This window comes from Phyllobates terribilis, unplaced genomic scaffold (assembly GCF_046119375.1).
Source record: "Phyllobates terribilis strain yellow unplaced genomic scaffold, ASM4611937v1 Scaffold_7__3_contigs__length_470593459, whole genome shotgun sequence".
Lineage (NCBI taxonomy): Eukaryota > Metazoa > Chordata > Amphibia > Anura > Dendrobatidae > Phyllobates > Phyllobates terribilis.
In genome coordinates, this window is record NW_027362767.1 from 321,368,128 (window position 1) to 321,386,952 (window position 18,825).

An 18,825-nucleotide genomic window follows, 5' to 3' on the forward strand; every position below is an offset into this window, starting at 1 on the left:
GCCAAAACCAGGAGTGGGTGATAAATACAGAAGTGGTGACGCGTTTCTATTATACTTTTCCTCTGATTGTTCCACTCCTGGTTTTGGGATTACAAATACTGAGGTAAAATACTGAACGTGGCCTTAATACACAAACTCTATGTTGAGATCCGTGGCAGGCATACTGTGACTTCAAGGACTCCTTGTTCTTATTTGCACCCTAAGGTAGTTTTTGTTGACATTGGTTGCATGTTTTGGGTTGTTGCCCTTCTGCAGAATGTTTTAAACCAATGATATAAATAGTCAAATATACAAATAGGAACTTATCATAAGATTCATGCTGCCTGGACAATTCAGGCAGCACGATTCAGTTTGGCCAAGTCTACATGGGGAGAAAGCTGGTCTGGGACCCCATTGGACTATTTATAATTCACAACCGGCTCTTCAAATGGTTTTCTCTGACATACTGCGGTGTTTCAGTGTAAAATATACCAGGCCAGTTTCAGACAGGATCAACATATACAGTATAATATATATATTTATAGTAATCTACGTGGGGTAAAGTTTTATATTTTAGCTTTTATTTTTTTCCTTCATCAAGTTTTCCAGAGCATGTTAGGTCCTCTTGAAAGGGAGCCTTTCAGCATAAAATAACCATTCAAACCAAGCACATGAACTATATGCTCCCTGAGCATTGCCAAACAGATCAGTGCACCTTTCCACCTAATGGTCTTCCATCTATTTCCTCCCCCTCTTCCTTAATTCACAGGTCTAGTTTAATAGGATGGAGATAAGTAGATGGGAAGGTGCACTAAATTGTATGGCCATGCCAAGGTTATGCTTATGCTTTCTTCTAAGTCATTTTGTACTGACAGATTTCTTTTTTGTTACATTTTTTTTTACATTTTATTGTGTTTAAAGGTGGCATTTTGTTCTCTAGACAGGAGAAAACCCAAACAAGATGCCATTCCCTTACAAGGTATTAAAGGCACTTGATCCAGAAATATACAGAAATGTAGAATTTGATGTGTGGCTGGACAGTAGAAAAGGTAAGCCTACTACAACATGTGTGATTTTCTGAAAGAATGGGTCTCTTTCTGAATGGAGCAGAGGTATGCATTATCAACCTCCACTCCATTCATTATCAGTGGGACAGCTGGAAATGGTCAAGTTCTTACCCTGCTTTCTCTGGCAGACACATAGACCATGGATTGAGCTAAGGTCAAGCAGTGCTTCTTTGCTGTATTCAGATAGGGCTCTTTATAGCCCTGTTGTCGGAATAGCTGGGGGTTACACCAGTCATACTCCAGCAATCAGTAAGTTTCCCCCTATCCTATAGCTAACAGATCTTTCATTTGTGGGAAATACCCCTTATATATGAAAGAAAAAAACCCTTTGCCGGCTGAAGTGCTGTGGCGCCTTCACAGATTTTCCTCGGCCAGTGATGCACCTTGTTACTCACTTTGAGGAGGTACAGCACCCCCATTCTCTTAAAAACTAACTGATAAGCAATCAAAAGCTGTGCCCTTTGTTCTTGTGCTTGGCTGGATTCCTTTTAAATTGGCTACATTGTGTTATTACAACATGCAAACCTTAAATTACCATTTTATTTTTTACCTATTATAAAGGGCATTTGATCTCAATACTTGTATTAATCAATGATTCATGCTACAGTGGTGGCCACAAATTTTGGTATTCACAAAGTTTGCTGCTTCAATTTATATAGTGGAAATTTGCATTAACTCCAGATTATGAAAAGTGATCAGCTGAATCATGAGTCATTCCTTAGTCATTATCTTAATCCCAAAACACAATTTCCATTGATTTTCAGATTTGCCCTAAAGTGACCTGCTTATAACACTTTCTCCTGCGCTAATGAGATGATCACTAAAATATCAATGAGGACAAGGCTGCTGAGATCACTTAATTCAATCAGGACACTTATTGCATTTAAAGGGACCTGTTATTTGAAATCCTTCTTTTTCTGTTGTCTATATGGTTACCTCCAATGAAATCCATGCAGTCATTGCTTTGCATCAAAATTGCTTTACAGCAATCTACATTGCCTCTAAATCAACCAGTTATGGGATCACCAAGAACTTCAGAGAGGTTCAATTGCGATAAAGAAAACTTTAGTTCCTCCAAAGAAGTCCTGCAAGTGCCAGGACTGTCTCCTAAAGAGGAATTTGCTATGAGATTGGTAGCTATGAGATCCGTGCACAGCTTGCTCAAGAATGGCAGTAGGCAGGTGTCTGTATGACCAGTGACGTGAAGGCTAGCCTGGTTTCAAGAAGGGCAGTAAAAAGCTACTTTATATGAAAATCATCAAAGATTGAAAATTTTTAGTAAGTACTGGTATTGGACTGCAGAGGAATTGGGTACAGTTATTTTTTTCTGATGAAGCCTCTTTTAGATTGGGACATCTCGATCAATGATTCTGGACAAGAAAAGGTGAGCACTACCATGAGTCCTGTTTCATGCCAACCATAAGCATCCTGAGACCATTCATGTATGGAGACTTTTCATCCAAGGGAGGGGGCTTATTCACGATTTTTTCCAAGTGCACTGCCATGAAAAAAAGAACTGTAACTAAACCTCCTCCAAGAGCAACTTCTCCCAACCATCCTGGAGCAATTTGGTGGTGGTGAATGCTTTTTCATGTAAAAAGGGATAACTAAGTAGCTTGGTGAACAAAACATTGAAATGTTGGGTTAATGGCCAGGAAACTCCCTAAATCTCAATCCCATTGAGAGCCTATGGTCAATCCTGGAAAAGCGGGTGGACAAACAAAGATACAGAAATTGTGACAAACACCAAGCACTGATTAGGCAAGAATGTGTTGCCATCAGTCAGAATTTGGCCCAAAAGCTTATATCCAGCATGTCTTGGTGAATTCAAATATGAGGGTCAACACTGTAAACATTGAGCTTTTGCATACATTTGTCTGTGAAAAACCTTATGAAATGGTTAGAATTGTACTTCAGTAACCATAGAAGCATCTGACTAAAGGATCTAGAAACATTGACGCAGCAAATATTGTGAAAACCAAAATTGGTGTCAGTTTCAACTTTTGGCCAGGACTGTAGATTCTTTAATGAAATATTTTCTTACTTCAGTAAACCGTACAGACATGGGAATTTTAATGTCTTGATTTTGTACATTATAGAGCTTCAGAAGACTGAATATATGGTGTTTGCTGGAAGGCATTACTGTTTGGGTGATAAGTGTCAGGTGAGTGATAATCTTGTACACAAGTGTCATCTGTTTTGAATATTTGCCTTTAAATATGGTAACATAAGCCTTATAATAAAGTGCACATTCAGTGACGTGAAAACCTGCTTCCACGATTATAGGTGCGTTTAGAGCCTGGTGGGCGATACTACAATGCTCATATACAAGAGGTTGGACAAGAGACTAACTCTGTTACAGTATTTATTGAAGAACTAGCAGAAAAGTAAGTTTACTATAGCAGAAATTATGGCTGGGGAAAGTAAGGGAAGTTGTACATTTGAATTTTGTAATGGGGGAGAGATTGGAGTCTGTAAACTTCTGCAAATGTGGCTAGCAGGGCATGGATTGGAGTCTGTAAACCTTTGCAAATGTGACTAGCAGGGCATATTTATAACTTTGTTGCTCTATTGTAGACTGTTTTATAATTGATTCAAAGATGTGTGATAAATGGATTCACCCAACATTGGCTAAATGAAATTAAGTTAAGACTTGTTTCACACTTATACAATACTACTTGTCGAGCACTACATTGTGGGTTTTTTGAATGCTTGAAAAACTGTATTCTGACGGAAAACCTGACAAATCTATTCCCTTGAATGATGCCTACAGAGTCACTGTGGACACACTGACCTCTCTTGCAGTATTTCTTTTTCAGACCTGCAGAAAACTTAAAAACAAAAATGCACACGAGAGCTGCACTGTCCTAAAGAGAAACCCCTTCATGACCTTTGGCGTACCCACACGTCATGGTCGGGTAGGGGTTTCCTACCTTTGACATATGGGTACGTCATGGCGATCATGCACAGCACAGGAGCTGTGCCTGCGCGATCGCCGCCGGGAGCATGGCTTGCGTAGTGTCCGAGCTCCGGCTCTCACAGCCAACAGCAGTGCCCGTACTGGATAAGTGTTATCCAAAATGTTATGCAAAATGTTCTCAATAAAAAAAGCTTCAATTCCTTCCACAAAAAAAAAAGTCTCCACTCAGGTCGGTCAGTCATCTGTTAGTAGAAATATAGGGGGTTTCCACGTTACTGGTAGCATAAAAGCTCTGGAAAAGCGAAACTGCTCCTTGCTCCCCAAAAGAAATCCAGCGAACTCTGCTCCCAAATTCAAATACTCCCCTCCCTTCTGAGCCCCACATTGTGCTTTAAACCACATTTAGCGTCCACGTTTGGCATTTCTATAGTGATGAAAGCCTGCTTAATTTACCGGGTGTTGGTCTCCCAAAGCATGAGCTGGGCACTACAATGGACTAGTCACTACAACAAACTGGGCACTGCAATGGCAGATTTGCAATTTTTACTCTGCCACATCCACTGCTGCTTTTTTCTGTAAAACACCCATGAAGTCAAAATAGTCACTGCACCTATAGATAAATTCCCAGAGGGGTGTAATTTCCCAAATAGACTCGCTTCAGGGGGGATTCTGCTCTTCTGGCACTTGGTGGCTCTGTATATGGAGTCCACAAACTATTCTACGATAATTTGTTCTCCAAGAGTCAAATAGCGCTCTGTCCATCCCGAGTCTCGCCATGTCGCTAAGCAGTACTGTACAGCCACATATTGGTTCATGCCACGTTTAGCAGAAATTGTGTAAAAATTTAAAATCTGGGGCTAAAACGCCTTAGGGTTAAAAATGCTGGGGTTCTTCAAATGTGACATGCCATCTGCAACGCAATCTTTTCCAGCCAAAATTGCGCTCCAGAATTCTATTGGCGCTCCTTCTCTTCCGAGCCCTCCAAAAACGGTTGTTTTCCACCACATGTGGGATATCTGCATACTCGGGAGAAATCGCATAACAGATTTTGATGTCCATTTTCTCCCGATACCTTTGTGAAGCTGAAAAATTTTGGACTAAAGCAACATTTTCACTGGAAAAAGTAAAATTTTGTTTTTTTCCTTCCACATTGCTTTAAATCTGGTGAAGCTCCTAATGGGTTAATAAACTTCTTGAATGTGATTTTGAGTACTGAGGGGTGTATTTTTGGTATTTTTTGTCACAAAGGCCCTCAGTCACTTCAAATGGGATGTAGTCCCTAAAAATAAAAAATTGGTTTTTAATTTTTATTGGAAAAATAAAAAATTGCTGATAAACTTTTAAACCTTAACTCCCTAACAACAAAAATAATTGTTTAAAAAATGATGCTGATATGAAGTAGACGTGTGGTAAATGTTATCTATCTGGTTTAAGGGTATAAAAATTTAAAGTTTGACACTTCTCAAATGTAATTTTTTTATATTTTCATAAATAAACACAAATCATATCAACTAATATTTAACACTTCACTGAAGTACAACGTGTCACAAAGTCTCAGAACAACTGGGATACATTGAAGCGTTCCAGAGTTATTACCACATTAGGTGACACTGGTCAGAATTGAAAAATTTGGGCCGGTCAGGAGGGTGAAAACAGGCCAATTTTTCACCTGTGAAAACAAATGAAGGCGTTAATACACCTTAAACAAAGAAAAACCTGCTATAAAAATGCCTATGCCAAGTCACAAAATGAAACCTCCTCCACTGCAAATGTCTGTAAAAACAAATCTCAAACATTTGACTTTTCTGTTACATTAAAGGGAACCTGTCACCAGGTTTTTCCCATATGAGATACAGCCACCACCTTTCAGCCTAATATACAGTACAGACCAAAAGTTTGGACACACCTTCTCATTTAAAGATTTTTCTGTATTTTTATGACTATGAAAATGGTACATTCACACTGAAGGCATCAAAACTATGAATTAACACATGTGGAATTATATACTTAACAAAAAAGTGTGAAACAACTGAAAATATGTCTTATATTCTAGGTTCTTCAAAGTAGCCACCTTTTGCTTTGACTGCTTTGCACACTCTTGGTATTCTCTTGATGAGCTTCAAGAGGTAATCATCGGAAATGGTTTTCACTTCACAGGTGTGCCCTGTCAGGTTTAATAAGTGGGATTTCTTGCCTTATAAATGGGGTTGGGACCATCAGTTGTGTTGTGCAGAAGTCTGGTGGATACATAGCTGATAGTCCTACTGAATAGACTGTTAGCTGCTTTTTTCTTGCCATAATACAAATTCTAAGTAAAGAAAAATGAGTGGCCATCATTACTTTAAGAAATGAAGGTCAGTCAGTCCGAAAAATTGGGCATACTTTGAAAGTGTCCCCAAGTGCAGTTGCAAAAGCCAAGCGCTATAAAGAAACTGGCTCACATGAGGACCGCCTCAGGAAAGGAAGACCAAGAGTCACCTCTGCTTCTGAGGATAAGTTTATCCGAGTCACCAGCCTCAGAAATCGCAGGTTAACAGCAGCTCAGATTAGGCACCAGGTCAATGCCACACAGAGTTCTAGCAGCAAACACATCTCTACAACAACTGAACAACTGTTAAGAGCAGACTTTGTGCAGCAGGCCTTCATGGTAAAATAGCTGCTAGGAAACCAGTGCTAAGGACAGGCAACAAGCAGAAGAGACTTGTTTGGGCTAAAGAACACAAGGAATGGACATTAGACCAGTGGAAATCTGTGCTTTGGTCTGATGAGTCCAAATTTGAGATCTTTGGTTCCAATCACCGTTTCTTTGTGCGATGCAGAAGAGGTGAACAATGGACTCTACATGCCTGGTTCCCACCGTGAAGCATGGAGGAGGAGATGTGGGGGTGCTTTGCTGGTGACACTGTTGGGGATTTATTCAAAATTGAAGGCATACTGAATCAGCATGGCTACTATAGCATCTTGCAGCAGCATGCTATTCCATCCGGTTTGCGTTTAGTTGGACCATCATTTTATTTTTCAACAGGACAATGACCCCAAACACACCTCCAGGCTGTGTAAGGGCTAGTTGACCAAGAAGGAGAGTGATGGGGTGCTACGCCAGATGACCTGGCCTCCACAGTCACCAGACCTGAACCCAATCGTGATGGTTTGGGGTGAGCTGGACCGCAGAGTGAAGGCAAAAGGGCCAACAAGTGCTAAGCATCTCTGGGAACTCCTTCAAGATTGTTGGAAGACCATTTCCGGTGACTACCTCTTGAAGCTCATCAAGAGAATGCCAAGAGTGTGCAAAGCAGTCATCAAAACAAAAGGTGGCTACTTTGAAGAACCTAGAATATAAGACATATTTTCAGTTGTTTCACACTTTTTTGTTAAGTATATAATTCCACATGTTTTAATTCATAGTTTTGATGCCTTCAGTGTGAATGTACAATTTTCATAGTCATAAAAATAATCTTTAAATGAGAAGGTGTGTCCAAACTTTTGGTCTGTACTGTATAGCATTCTAATATGCTGTATACATGCCTGCAAGACAAAAAAAAAACCTTTATAATACTCCCCTACAGGGTGGTCCTGTCCGATTGGCATCACTCTTTTGGTCCGGTGCCTCTCTCCTTTTTGCTTTGTGAGGACATGTCATCCACAGTGTTCCCAGCATTGCGCTCCGTTGCAGGCGTACTTCTGTCTGCCCTGCCGAGGGCAAAGTACTGCCGTGTGCAAGCACTGGAAAAGGTCAAAGAGCCCTGGTGCACGCTTAATCCTACCCTGGTCAGATGCCAGGGACACTGTGGGTGACGTAGGATGCAAAAAGGAGGACTGCGTTACAAGAAGAGGGGAGGCACCGGACCAAGACAGCGACGCCCCATATATGAGTATTATAAAAGTTGTTTTTCTGGTCTTGCAGGCTGGATTGGGGGCATATATAAAGCATAATAGAATTCTCTATATCAGGATTGAAAGGTACTTTCCTTACCTCACATGGGACAAACCTGGTGACTGGTTCCCTTTAAATGGGTTGTCTTGCCTTGGGCTACAAGTCTGCAGTCACTTTGTGAATGCAGAATTGTGAATCCTCACATCGCGTGCTGTGAGGATTCTACAGCGCAAGGAGCGGGTAGTCATGCAAATCGCATACTAGTGGTCATGCTCCTGACACCAGAGAATCCTCACAGCGCACGCAATGTGGGGATTCGCAAGTCTTGTAGTCACATAGGCTACAAGTCTGTAGTCACACTAAGGCTGGATAACGCCTCCTTTAATTTTCACCTTTTTTTTCTTCTTACGGACCCTGTGCTGTAAATTGGTGCATGGTACTAGGCTTTAAACCCTTGTAAATGTACACCTCAAGATTAAAGCATTCAGGGAAGAGTAGGAGTTGCTCTGGTGCCGGTTCATCTCCTATTGTAAGGAAAAGGGCAGAAGTTAACTGCCAACCCACCACTCTTGTCTATGAAAGGGTTAATTCCCACATCAAAATGTAAATGTTACATTGCCATTTTTTGGCAGATGGCTATGTAATTGTGGAAGGCAATATGGAACACATACAGGCTTAATCAAATTATGTTGCTTTATAGGCACATTGTCCCACTTGTTAATTTAAAACCAGTGACTCAAGTGATCCCCGTTCCTGCTTGGAATTCGTCTACTAACCGCAAAGGAACAAATTACCAGAAGATTCCTGCTGGCTACCAAAGTGACATTGGTTTGTAGATGAAAATTTCTGTGATTTGCATAACTTAGAAATGTAGGTTGATTTAATGTAAGAAATGTATTCTGCGAAGAATGTTCAATTGAAATATATTCAGATTATAAGGATATTTCATCTGATTTATTAAACACACTTTGTAGGACAGATTTACTAAAATGTATTGCATGCTTTTACAGAGTATGACTTTCATTTGCTTTTCTTACCTTTTTAGAGCTTGACCTCAAATCTAGGAAGCGGCTCTTCAAGAAGGTACGTTCAATGGAGATTTAAATGATTTGTAACAGAGGGGTTGTTAACTTGACAATCCAATGTGGGAACATGCCTAGGATGAGCTTATTTTTTTCCTTCACTTTATTTGCAGACTGCAGCCAGTCTTACATCATATGAACATTTCAGATCTCCCCAATCTCCACATCGTCAAGGTAGAAGCTTTGGAATCCCGAAGTAGGTATCCTCCTTTCTGTGTTAATAGATAAATCTAATGTATTATTTTTACAGTATTTGATTAACTTGAGATATTTAGTATACCGTATTAGAGGTGTCTATAGTTTTATTAAATGTAAAAAAAAAATGACCTACACAAAACCATATTGTGTCTCTTAACATCTGTTACTCTTTGTATGCTAGACTTCGGGTTTAATCTGGTATATTTACTTTCATTATATTGGTTTGGACCTTTTCACCATGTTTTTTTTTTTTTAATATTTACGGAGAATGTATAATAGTTAATTTCAAGAATCATAGCTTACTTCCTGTCAATCAACTATTGTAAGATGTCTGGTTTTAAAACTTTTTTTACTCTGTCGCCTCATTGGGGGACACAGGACCATGGGTTATGCTGCTGTCCACTAGGAGGCGACACTATGCTTAATCTGAAAAAGATTAACATTGGCTCCTCCCATGCAGTATACACCCCTGGACGGCGTCAGCCATCTTCAGTTTTAGCTTAGTGTCAGTAGGAGGCACACAGTTTCATCTTCACTCGTTCCTCGCTTCAAGCACAGGATCACAGATGAAGAAAAGAGGGTCTCTTTTCAAAGACCCCCGGTATGGCTCCTTCCTTTGTCCCCGTCTGTGGGGCACGGTTGAAGTGGAGATGGCGCTGCCACCATACTGCTCCCTCGCCGGCCCGTAGGGTCTGGTACGAGGTTGAGAACTCCCTCCTTCTCCAATTCTCCATGACTTGGTCAGAAGCTGAGGGTGGATAAAGCCCCTGAAGGGGACAGCAGCACCCTCCCTAATCCCCCTTCGGGGGGTATTAGGTTGAGACACCGTCAGGTAGGCTTCGGTGAGCTGCAGCTGCAGACCCCTCCAGCAGCACATAGCAGCCGTCATCCAGCAGCACATACAGGAACCACAGTTTTCACTGGAGGCTCCTGTACAAGCCGGGGAAGGTGCAGGCATCCATGGCTCAAGTGGTGCAGGCCCTCACAGTGTCTGCCCCAGCGACAACTTTATTATGTAAAAAGGGGGTCCTCCTCAGAGTCCCCCCCCCCCCCCCCTTTATCGATCTCCCCACCGCCATGTTGCCTATGGAACCGGGGGGTCCGGTGCTTATCCGACCTCCCCCCGGTCCACCGCGCTATCCTGGATCCCTTTTCGGGCACTATCTTAAATTTAGGCCGCGGCTTCGGCCTAGCCGAAGCCGCCGCCCACTCTCCGCCCCCCGGAGATGCTTTTGACGCTATCAGGCGTCATACAGAGGGCGGTGCCGAACTGCAGGGCGCGCATCCCTATGGATACACGCGCCCTCTCAGCGCCCCGCCCCCCTTCTCCTTCACACTGTCGCCGGCCATCTTAGCTGCACGCAGAACGAGACCAGCCAGCTCTCCGGGGAGGCACAGGACCAGGTTTAATCAGCGCTCACAGGGGCACACTAAGGGTGGGGTAAGTGCACAGCCTGTGTTTACCTCAGCTGTGAAACTCTGCATATACTGCATCCTCCTCTGCACAGACAGCCCCTTTGCATAGCCACTCCAGGTGCACTATGCTGGGCTCAAAGCCTACGAAACCAGGCAGGACAGCTTCTACACTTTCCTACAGCCTGTAGCATTGCTCTCCCCAGCGGTAGCACGTATCCGTATTGTAAGGATTGCATACAGGCTACTGTGCCAGAGTCCCAAGCAGCCCCTACTATATCATGTTGCCACGCCAGAATCGGTCACTCAACTGTCACAATCTATGTCACAGTCTATAAAATCCAACTGCTTCAGGCTATGCAAAGTCATATTTCTTCTATGAAGCATACACAAACAGAAGGTCTCTCCCATCCACACTCTGGCCCAGGCACATCCAGGTCAGACTCAGGACGCAAGCGTACCCAATCACGCTGTTCTGCGTCTTCACACAGTACACGGTCATCCATGTCCAGAGACAGAGACCGTAGTCCCAGATCTTCTAGACAGTCCCCTAATAGGAACAGGGACTATATTTCTCCTCTCCACTCACTGGCCAGAGAAATATCCTGACTCGCCTAGCAGACACATCAGTGACACACAGGAGTCACAAGGCATTTGTGACTCCGACTCAGATAAGGAGACTGACGAATCTCTAACGCCATCTCCAACTAGCAATGCAGCGCTACCGGAGGACATAATCTCGTCCATACATCGGGTACTGAACATTTCTGATCCGACACACTCAAGACGGCTAAGTTCAATTTCTACAGGCTAACAAGAAGCTCGCCACTCGCAAGCTTGTGGGAATCCGATACCCCTTTCCTCAGGAAACTTTCAAGGAATGGGCAAACCCCCAGCAGTGGACCCTCCAGTATCCAGGCTGGCAGCACAGACACTTCTTTCTCCGCCAGATAGCTCAACCCTCAGGGATGCAGCAGATCGGCAGGTAGAAAGTTTGGCAAGCTCTCGAGTTCGCTTCGGTTTGGGCATCTAAAGCCATAATAGCTTGGGCTGACAATTTACAAACTAGCTTTCAAGCTTCTGCCCCTGAACTGTCTCAACAAGCAGTTCAAATAGCAATTGTGGCAGATTTCCTAATCCATGCGGCTCTTGATTTAGCAAGATGCGCAGCGGTAGCATTCACATGCCGTCACTATTAGACGCATTCTCTGGTTACGTGAATGGAAAGCGGATGCAACCTCAAATAAGTCTCTCACATATCTTCCATATTTCAGAGGTCGACTGTTTGGTGAAAGGTTGGACACAGTGATATCCAACGCCCCAGGGGGTAAGAGTACCTCTCTTCCCCAACTGAAGTCAAAACGCAATTTTAATAAACGTAACCAAACTAGGTTCCGGTCCTTTCGGAACTCTTCCTGCTGGTCCTTCTCTCGTCCAGCACAGACTAACAGCTGCTTCACCCGCAAGTTAGTCTCCAGGTCGACCCAAAAGTCGGACAAGACATGGCGGTCAAAGACAGGCCAATCAAACGCTCATGGTCTCTAAAGGAGTCCCCACCAGTAGTTGGCCGACTTTCGCTATTTTGCCAAGTCTGGCTGCCTGTTACAAAAGACAGGCGGGTCAGGGAGCTAGTATCTTCAGGATACAAAATAGAATCCCCTCCAAACAGATTCATAATTTCTGTGCCCCCAAAGCCGCTAGAAAAAGCCCAGGCTTCTCACCAGAAGGTCTTCTCACTACTTCAGCGCAAGTCATAATGCCTGTCCCAACAGCCGAGTGCTTTCACGAGTCCTACTCCAATCTTTTTGTAGTCCCCAAGAAAGGAGGCGGAGCAAGGCCCGTTCGAGATCTCAAACATCCACAAGTATGTAAGAGTACGTAATTTTCGAATGGAATTGCCTCGCTCTATCCTAGCATCCATGGAAAAAGCAGAATATCTCGCATCCCTAGACATTCAGGATGCGTACTTACACATACAATTGCACCTGCTCATCAAGAGGTTCGCAATCATATACAATCGCACCTGCCCATCAAGACATTCCTCAGGTTCGCAATCAATCAGAACCACTACCAGTTCGTGGCTCTCCCGTTCTGGCTCGCCACAGCTCCCAGAGTGTTCACCAAAGTCATGGCAACCACCATGCAGGTCTTACACTCCAGAGATATAGTAGTCTAGGTATGGGATGACTATCTCCTCGTCAAGGCTCCCACCTTCAGGGGCTATGAGTTCAGCGTCTCAATCACGATCGTCACTCTGAACCGCCTAGGTTGGTTAGTCAACTTGCAAAGCCGTCACCAACACCAACCCAATCCTCAACATTCCAGGAATGCGATTCAATCCTCCCGATCTCCGATTCGCCATGAGAGTCCTTGGCTGGGTGGTGGCGTCAATAGAAGCAGTTCCATTTGCTCAGCTTCACCTCAGACCTCTCCAATTAGACATTCTCAGGTCTTGCGACAGGAATCCTTCTTCCCTCGACAGGAGATTACAACGAAAGTCGTCAGCCGAGAAGTCCCTTCATTGGTGGTTCAACCGGTCCTCTCTGACTAAAGGAAAATCCTTTCTCCCAGGTCCATGGAAGATCCTGACCACCGACGCAAGCCTGATGGGTTGTGGTGCAGTATATCTACACCACAGAGCACAGGGCAAATAGTTTCCAGCGGAAGCTACCTTGCCCACCAATATTCTGAAAATTCGGGCCATCCTCCTGGCGCTGAGAGCATTCCAGCACTTACTGGCAGCTTCCCACATCAGAGTCCAGTCGGACAATGCCACGGCCGTGGCATACGTCAGTCACCAAGGGGGGACCCGCAGCGCTCAAGCAATGTGAGAAGTGACACACATTATCCACTGGGCAGAGACAACGGACTCTGTTATCTCTGCAGTCCACATTCCGGGTGTAGACAACTGGGAAGCAGACTTCCTCAGCCGACCAGAAATACACTCTGGAGAATGGGCTCTCCACCCCGAAGTCCTCCAGCAGATCTGCCATCGTTGGGGCACTCCGGATGTGGACCTAATGGCATCTCACCTCAATGCCAAAGTCGCCAACTTCATGGCTAGATCACACGGTCAGCGAACTCTGGCGGCGGACGCCCTGGTTCAGGATTGGGCCAAGTCCAACTTCTGTATTTTTTTCCGCCTCTCCCTCTGATTTCCAGAGTGGTGAGAAAGATCAAACAGGAAGGAGTTCCAACCATCCTAATCGCTCTGGACTGACCCAGGCGTACATGGTATGCCGACATAGTACGGCTCATTGCAGACGCTCCCTGGCGTCTTCCCGACCGCCCGGATCTTCTGTCACAAGGTCCGTTCTACCATCAGAACTTTGAAGCCCTCAGTTTGACGGCGCGGCCATTGAAACCTGGGTGTTAACACAAGCAGGTTTTTCGCCAGACATCATTACAGCCACGTTCAGAGCAAGAAAACCAAACTCTGCCAAGATTTATTACCGTACCTGGAAAGCCTTCTTTACCTGGTGCGAATCTTGTAACCAAGCCCCACTACCCTATTCCTTTCCTAGGGTACTCGGCTTTTTTTCAATCCGGCCTGGAAGCCAAACTATCTCTGGCCTCCCCTAAAAGCCAAGTATCAGCTCGGTCTACTTTTTCAGAAAAGCATTGCACACAGACCGCAAGTCAGAGCTTTTTCTTCAGGGGGTTTCATGTTTGATTCCACCCTACAATCGACCACTAGAAACGTGGGACCTTAACCTGGTGCTCACAATACTACAGGAAGCACCCTTTCAACCACTTAAGGAAACTCCACTCCGTCTTCTATCTCAGAAGGTGGTTTTGCCCTGTGGCGATCACGTCACTACGAAGAATGTCTGAGCTCACAACACTCTCCCGCAGACAACCGTTCCTAAATTTTCTCCAGGATAAGGTAGTCCTTCGTACTGTTTCATCCTTTCTCCCAAAGGTTGTCTCAGGCTTCCATCTCAACAAAGATTTCCTTACCATCCCTCTGTCTGGCTCCGGTTCATAGAGTGGAAAAGGCTTTGCATACGCTTGACCTCGTTAGGGCACTGCGTATCTATGTGTCTAGGACTGCGCCCTTCAGAAAATCGGACTCTCTTTTCCTCCTTTAGGAAGGTGGTCGCAAGGGTCTTCCAGCCTCTAAGGCTACCCTTGCCAGGTGGTTTAAGTCCACCATACAAGAGGCTTACCGCCTCAAAAATTCTCCCCTTCCAGCAGGTATTAAGGCCCATTCTACACGTACGGTAGGGGCCTCCTGGGCCACTCGCCACCAGGCCTTGGCACAACAAGTGTGTAAGGCAGCCACCTGGACCAGCCTACATACATTTACCAAGCACTACAGCGTTCATACCCAGTCCTCAGCAGACGCGAGCCTGGGCAGACGCGTGCTACAAGCGGCGGTATCCCAATCCTAGGGAACCGCCCACATGATATTCGTCCATTGCTTCCCACCCAGGGACTGCTTTGGGACGTCCCATGGTCCTGTGTCCCCCAATGAGGCAACAGAGTAAAGGAGATTTTTGTGTACTCACCGTAAAATCTTTCTCTTAGCCTCTAATTGGGGGACACAGCACCCACCCTGTTGCCCTTCAGGGCCGTTAAAGTTGAGTCCTCATATTGGTTTTCCTTTGAGTTCTTATATAGTTACCTTTTTTATAGCCATAACTATATTATTTTTCTATAGTTGCCTTTTTATAGGTATGACTATGATATCTGTTACGTTTTTCCCACTGCTTTTGCACAAAACTGAAGATGGCTGACGCCGTCCAGGGGTGTATACTGCATGGGAGGAGCCAATGTTAATCTTTTTCAGATTAAGCATAGTGTCGCCTCCTAGTGGAAAGCAGCATAACCCATGGTCCTGTGTCCCCCAATTAGAGGCAAAGAGAAAGAGATTTTACGGTGAGTACACAAAAATCTCCTTTTTCTGTACCGTCATCACTAGAGTATTTGACTTTAAAATAGTATGTTATGGTTGGGGGTAGGACATGGTTATCTGTTCAGTACTGGATTAGATATTTAAACCCAAAAAAAAAAACAGCAATTCCTGGGCGCTGCCACAGAGTGAAGCCACACAGTGAAGACAAGGGAGTATGTTCTCTGGAACCTTATTCATTCATACAATGCGTTTTGAAGTCTGGTTGACTATCCGGTATCTGATGAAGATGCCTGATGGAGTCACCCTGAATTCGAAACACGTTGCATGAATACAGATCCAGAGACCATACATCCTTGTCTTCACTTTGTGGTAGTGCCCAGTAATTACCACTCTCATATGTTTGGTTTGAAAACGTCTCTTCACACCAGCATGTGGGTCAGCGGTCGGAGCAGCAGCCCTTCATTCTTACGAGTACGGCGTTGTGCCAGCTCACAACCCAAGCAAGTGAGCACATACAATGGTTTGTCTGCTGTCTTATATTAAGGGTAACACCCTTGGAGCGTCTTTTCTTTCTCTATTAGATGTCTTTTATTAAACGCAGTTTTTTGTTTTTTTAACACTGCATTTTTATCATTAACCAAGGTCTTCGACTCATTATATTTTAGACACAATATCATGAGTCCAGAGATCCCTTTTTATCACAACCCTGGAAAAAGGTGCTACCAAAGTTTTGACAACTATTCTTACAGAACTAGGTAAGCATATCTGTGCAAACTGTTAGCAAACTAACTTCTCTCTTCACATTTCTCGAGCACTATCAGGTTAATTAAGAACCAGTCACAATTGTTGACAGATTGTGAAGTGTGACTAATCATTTCAAAAAATTGATAAAGAAAAAAATGTCACTGATCCAGAGCTGACTAGTTGTGTGCTCTATTCCACAGCAGTTAGCATAGTGGTCTTATGTGTATCTCATTGGCTACGGCAGCCAGACTCCTGAAGCAGTTTCCCTAGAATTCTCCCTAAGAATAGTTTGTGTTACAATTAAATAGTCTGTTTTAGGCTGTGTGCCCACTATGTGTTTTTTAAGCGTTTCCGCAGCAGCAATTCCGCTGCAGAAAGGCTTAAACGCTTGGTAGAAGGTCTGCCATGTTCCCCAATGATAATTCGCATGTGCTGTGCACATGCGGAAATTTCCGCTGCCGGTTATCATTGCGGAAAAATCCACAGCACTACCAATTAATTTGCGGAACCGCTGCGTTTTCGCCGCCATTGACTTGCATTGGAACGCATGGAATCCGCATCACTGTATCTGTACATGCGGAATCCAAGCATTTCAATGTGCTCATGGTACCCAGGTTTGGAGAAGAGGAGACTCTCCTCTGGACCCGGGTACCATAGTACCTGTAAAAAAAAAGAATAAAATAAAAAATATACATTATACTTACCTTCTGATGGCCCCCGGTGTCCTTGTCTCGGCTTGCCGGCAGCTCGCGGTAGATTAAAGGACCTGCGCTGATGTAATTTAGTCATGTGACTGGTCACGCGACCGCTGACGTTGGCAGGTTCTTTAGTCTTCCGCGAGCTGCCGGCAAGCAGAGACAAGGACACCGTGGGCCATCAGAAGGTAAGTATAATATTTATTTTTTATTTTTTACCATTCTTTACGGTCACACTATATAAATCCATGCCATTTGCATGGATTTATATAGTGTGACCAAGTTGTCAAGCACTTTCCAAGTGATGCTAAAATCGCTTGTAAAGCGCTTGACAACCCGCATGCGGAAATGCAAGTGAAGAACGCTTCACATCCGCATGTCCCTGGCAGGATAACGCATGTACAATCCGCATGCGTTTTTTCTGCCAGGGAGATGCAGAAACGCTCAGGAAAAAATCCAGAGCATTTCTGCATCTTGGGCACATAGCCTTAATGGTTATGCCTTTTAACCCCTACACAACGTACTTAATTATCAAAAGTAGTGTCCCTGACTTTGATGTGGGCTCGCTTGCTGAGCCTGCGTTTTTCCCCACACGTGATGGCTGCTCTGCCCGCAGCTCTTAACCAATTAAATCCTGCTGTCAATCTCAGACAGCGACATTTAACACGCCGACGGGGAGCACATCGTTCCACGCTCCCATCCGTGCACCCATGACACGATCGTGGGGTGCTAATGAGTTGTCATGAAAGCCAGGGGTCTGCTGATGACCCCCGTTTCTGTCATTACGATCCTCCTATAAACGCCGGCCCGTGACTGGCATTCATTATGTAATCGTGAATTTGGCTATACATGGCATTGCTAATGCACTGCTATGTATAGCAACGGTGATCAGATGATCACAGCTTCAAGTCTCCTAAGGGGACTATTTAAATACAGTAAAAAGTGAAAAAAAATTTTTTGAAAAATAATGGGGTAGAAAAAACAAGTTCAAATCACCCCCTTTTGCCCCATTAAAAATAAAACAACTAAAAAAATACACATGTGGTATCGCTGCATTCATAAAAGTCCAATCTATCATAAAATAAAGAAAATTAATCTGATCGGTAAAGAGCGTAATGAAAAAAAAATCAAAATGCTAGAATTACCGTATTTTTCGGACTAAGACGCACTTTTTTCCTCCACAATTTTGGAGGATAGTGGGGGGTGCATCTTATAGTCCGACTACTATATACATGACTGTGCATGGGGGAGCAGCAGTGGCGAATCAGTGGGGCGCAGGAGGCAGCAGCCGCCTGCTGCAGCCTACGCTGTGCCCGCTGCTAAAGAAAATGAATATTCCCTGCTCCCCACGCCCAAGGGCAATGAATATTCATTTTTCTTAGTAGCCGGCACACTGGAGCCGCAGCATGGCTCCTGCTGCCTCTATGCGGTCTGTGTGCCCGCTATTAAAGCTCATGAATATTCCCTACAACCCACTCCCCATGGGTTGTAGTGAATATACATGGTCTTTAATAGTGGGCACGCAGAGCGGCAGCAGGAGTCGCGCTGTGGTACAGTGTGTCGGCTATTGAACAGACTGAATGGTCACTGCTCCCCACGCACACAGTCCCGGCGTGGGGAGCAGTGACTATTCCAGCACAGCGTCTCACACTGTGTGAGGGCGCATGGCAGGGACGCCATGCACGGCTCACACAGTGAAAGTGTCGGCAGCAGAGGAGCGCTGGAAGAGAGACGAGGTGAGTATGATTTATTTTTTTTTGTAGGCACCGTGATGGGGGCCCAAGGGGTGCCATGCGCACCGTGATGGGGGCCCAAGGGGTGCCATGCGCACCGTGATGGGGGCCCAAGGGGTGCCATGCGCACCGTGATGGGGGCCCAAGGGGTGCCATGCGCACCAGGATGGGGGCCCAAGGGGTGCCATGCGCACCAGGATGGGGGATATTCACAGAATTGGGGGACATTACACCAATACCAGTGTCAGCAGCCGACCCCCTC

At 44.7% G+C, this 18,825-nt stretch overlaps 1 protein-coding gene across 1 annotated transcript in view; it reads left to right on the plus strand.

The window, feature by feature from the left end:
• Positions 1-18,825, plus strand: part of ALG13 (ALG13 UDP-N-acetylglucosaminyltransferase subunit) — a 145,693-nt gene that overhangs the window by 51,830 nt on the left and 75,038 nt on the right. The window contains exons 15-21 of the mRNA XM_073642375.1: positions 920-1,028; positions 3,146-3,210; positions 3,333-3,433; positions 8,541-8,668; positions 8,886-8,923; positions 9,036-9,118; positions 16,057-16,146. Coding sequence (XP_073498476.1) covers positions 920-1,028; positions 3,146-3,210; positions 3,333-3,433; positions 8,541-8,668; positions 8,886-8,923; positions 9,036-9,118; positions 16,057-16,146 — 614 coding nt within the window. The remainder of the gene's footprint in view (positions 1-919; positions 1,029-3,145; positions 3,211-3,332; positions 3,434-8,540; positions 8,669-8,885; positions 8,924-9,035; positions 9,119-16,056; positions 16,147-18,825) is intronic.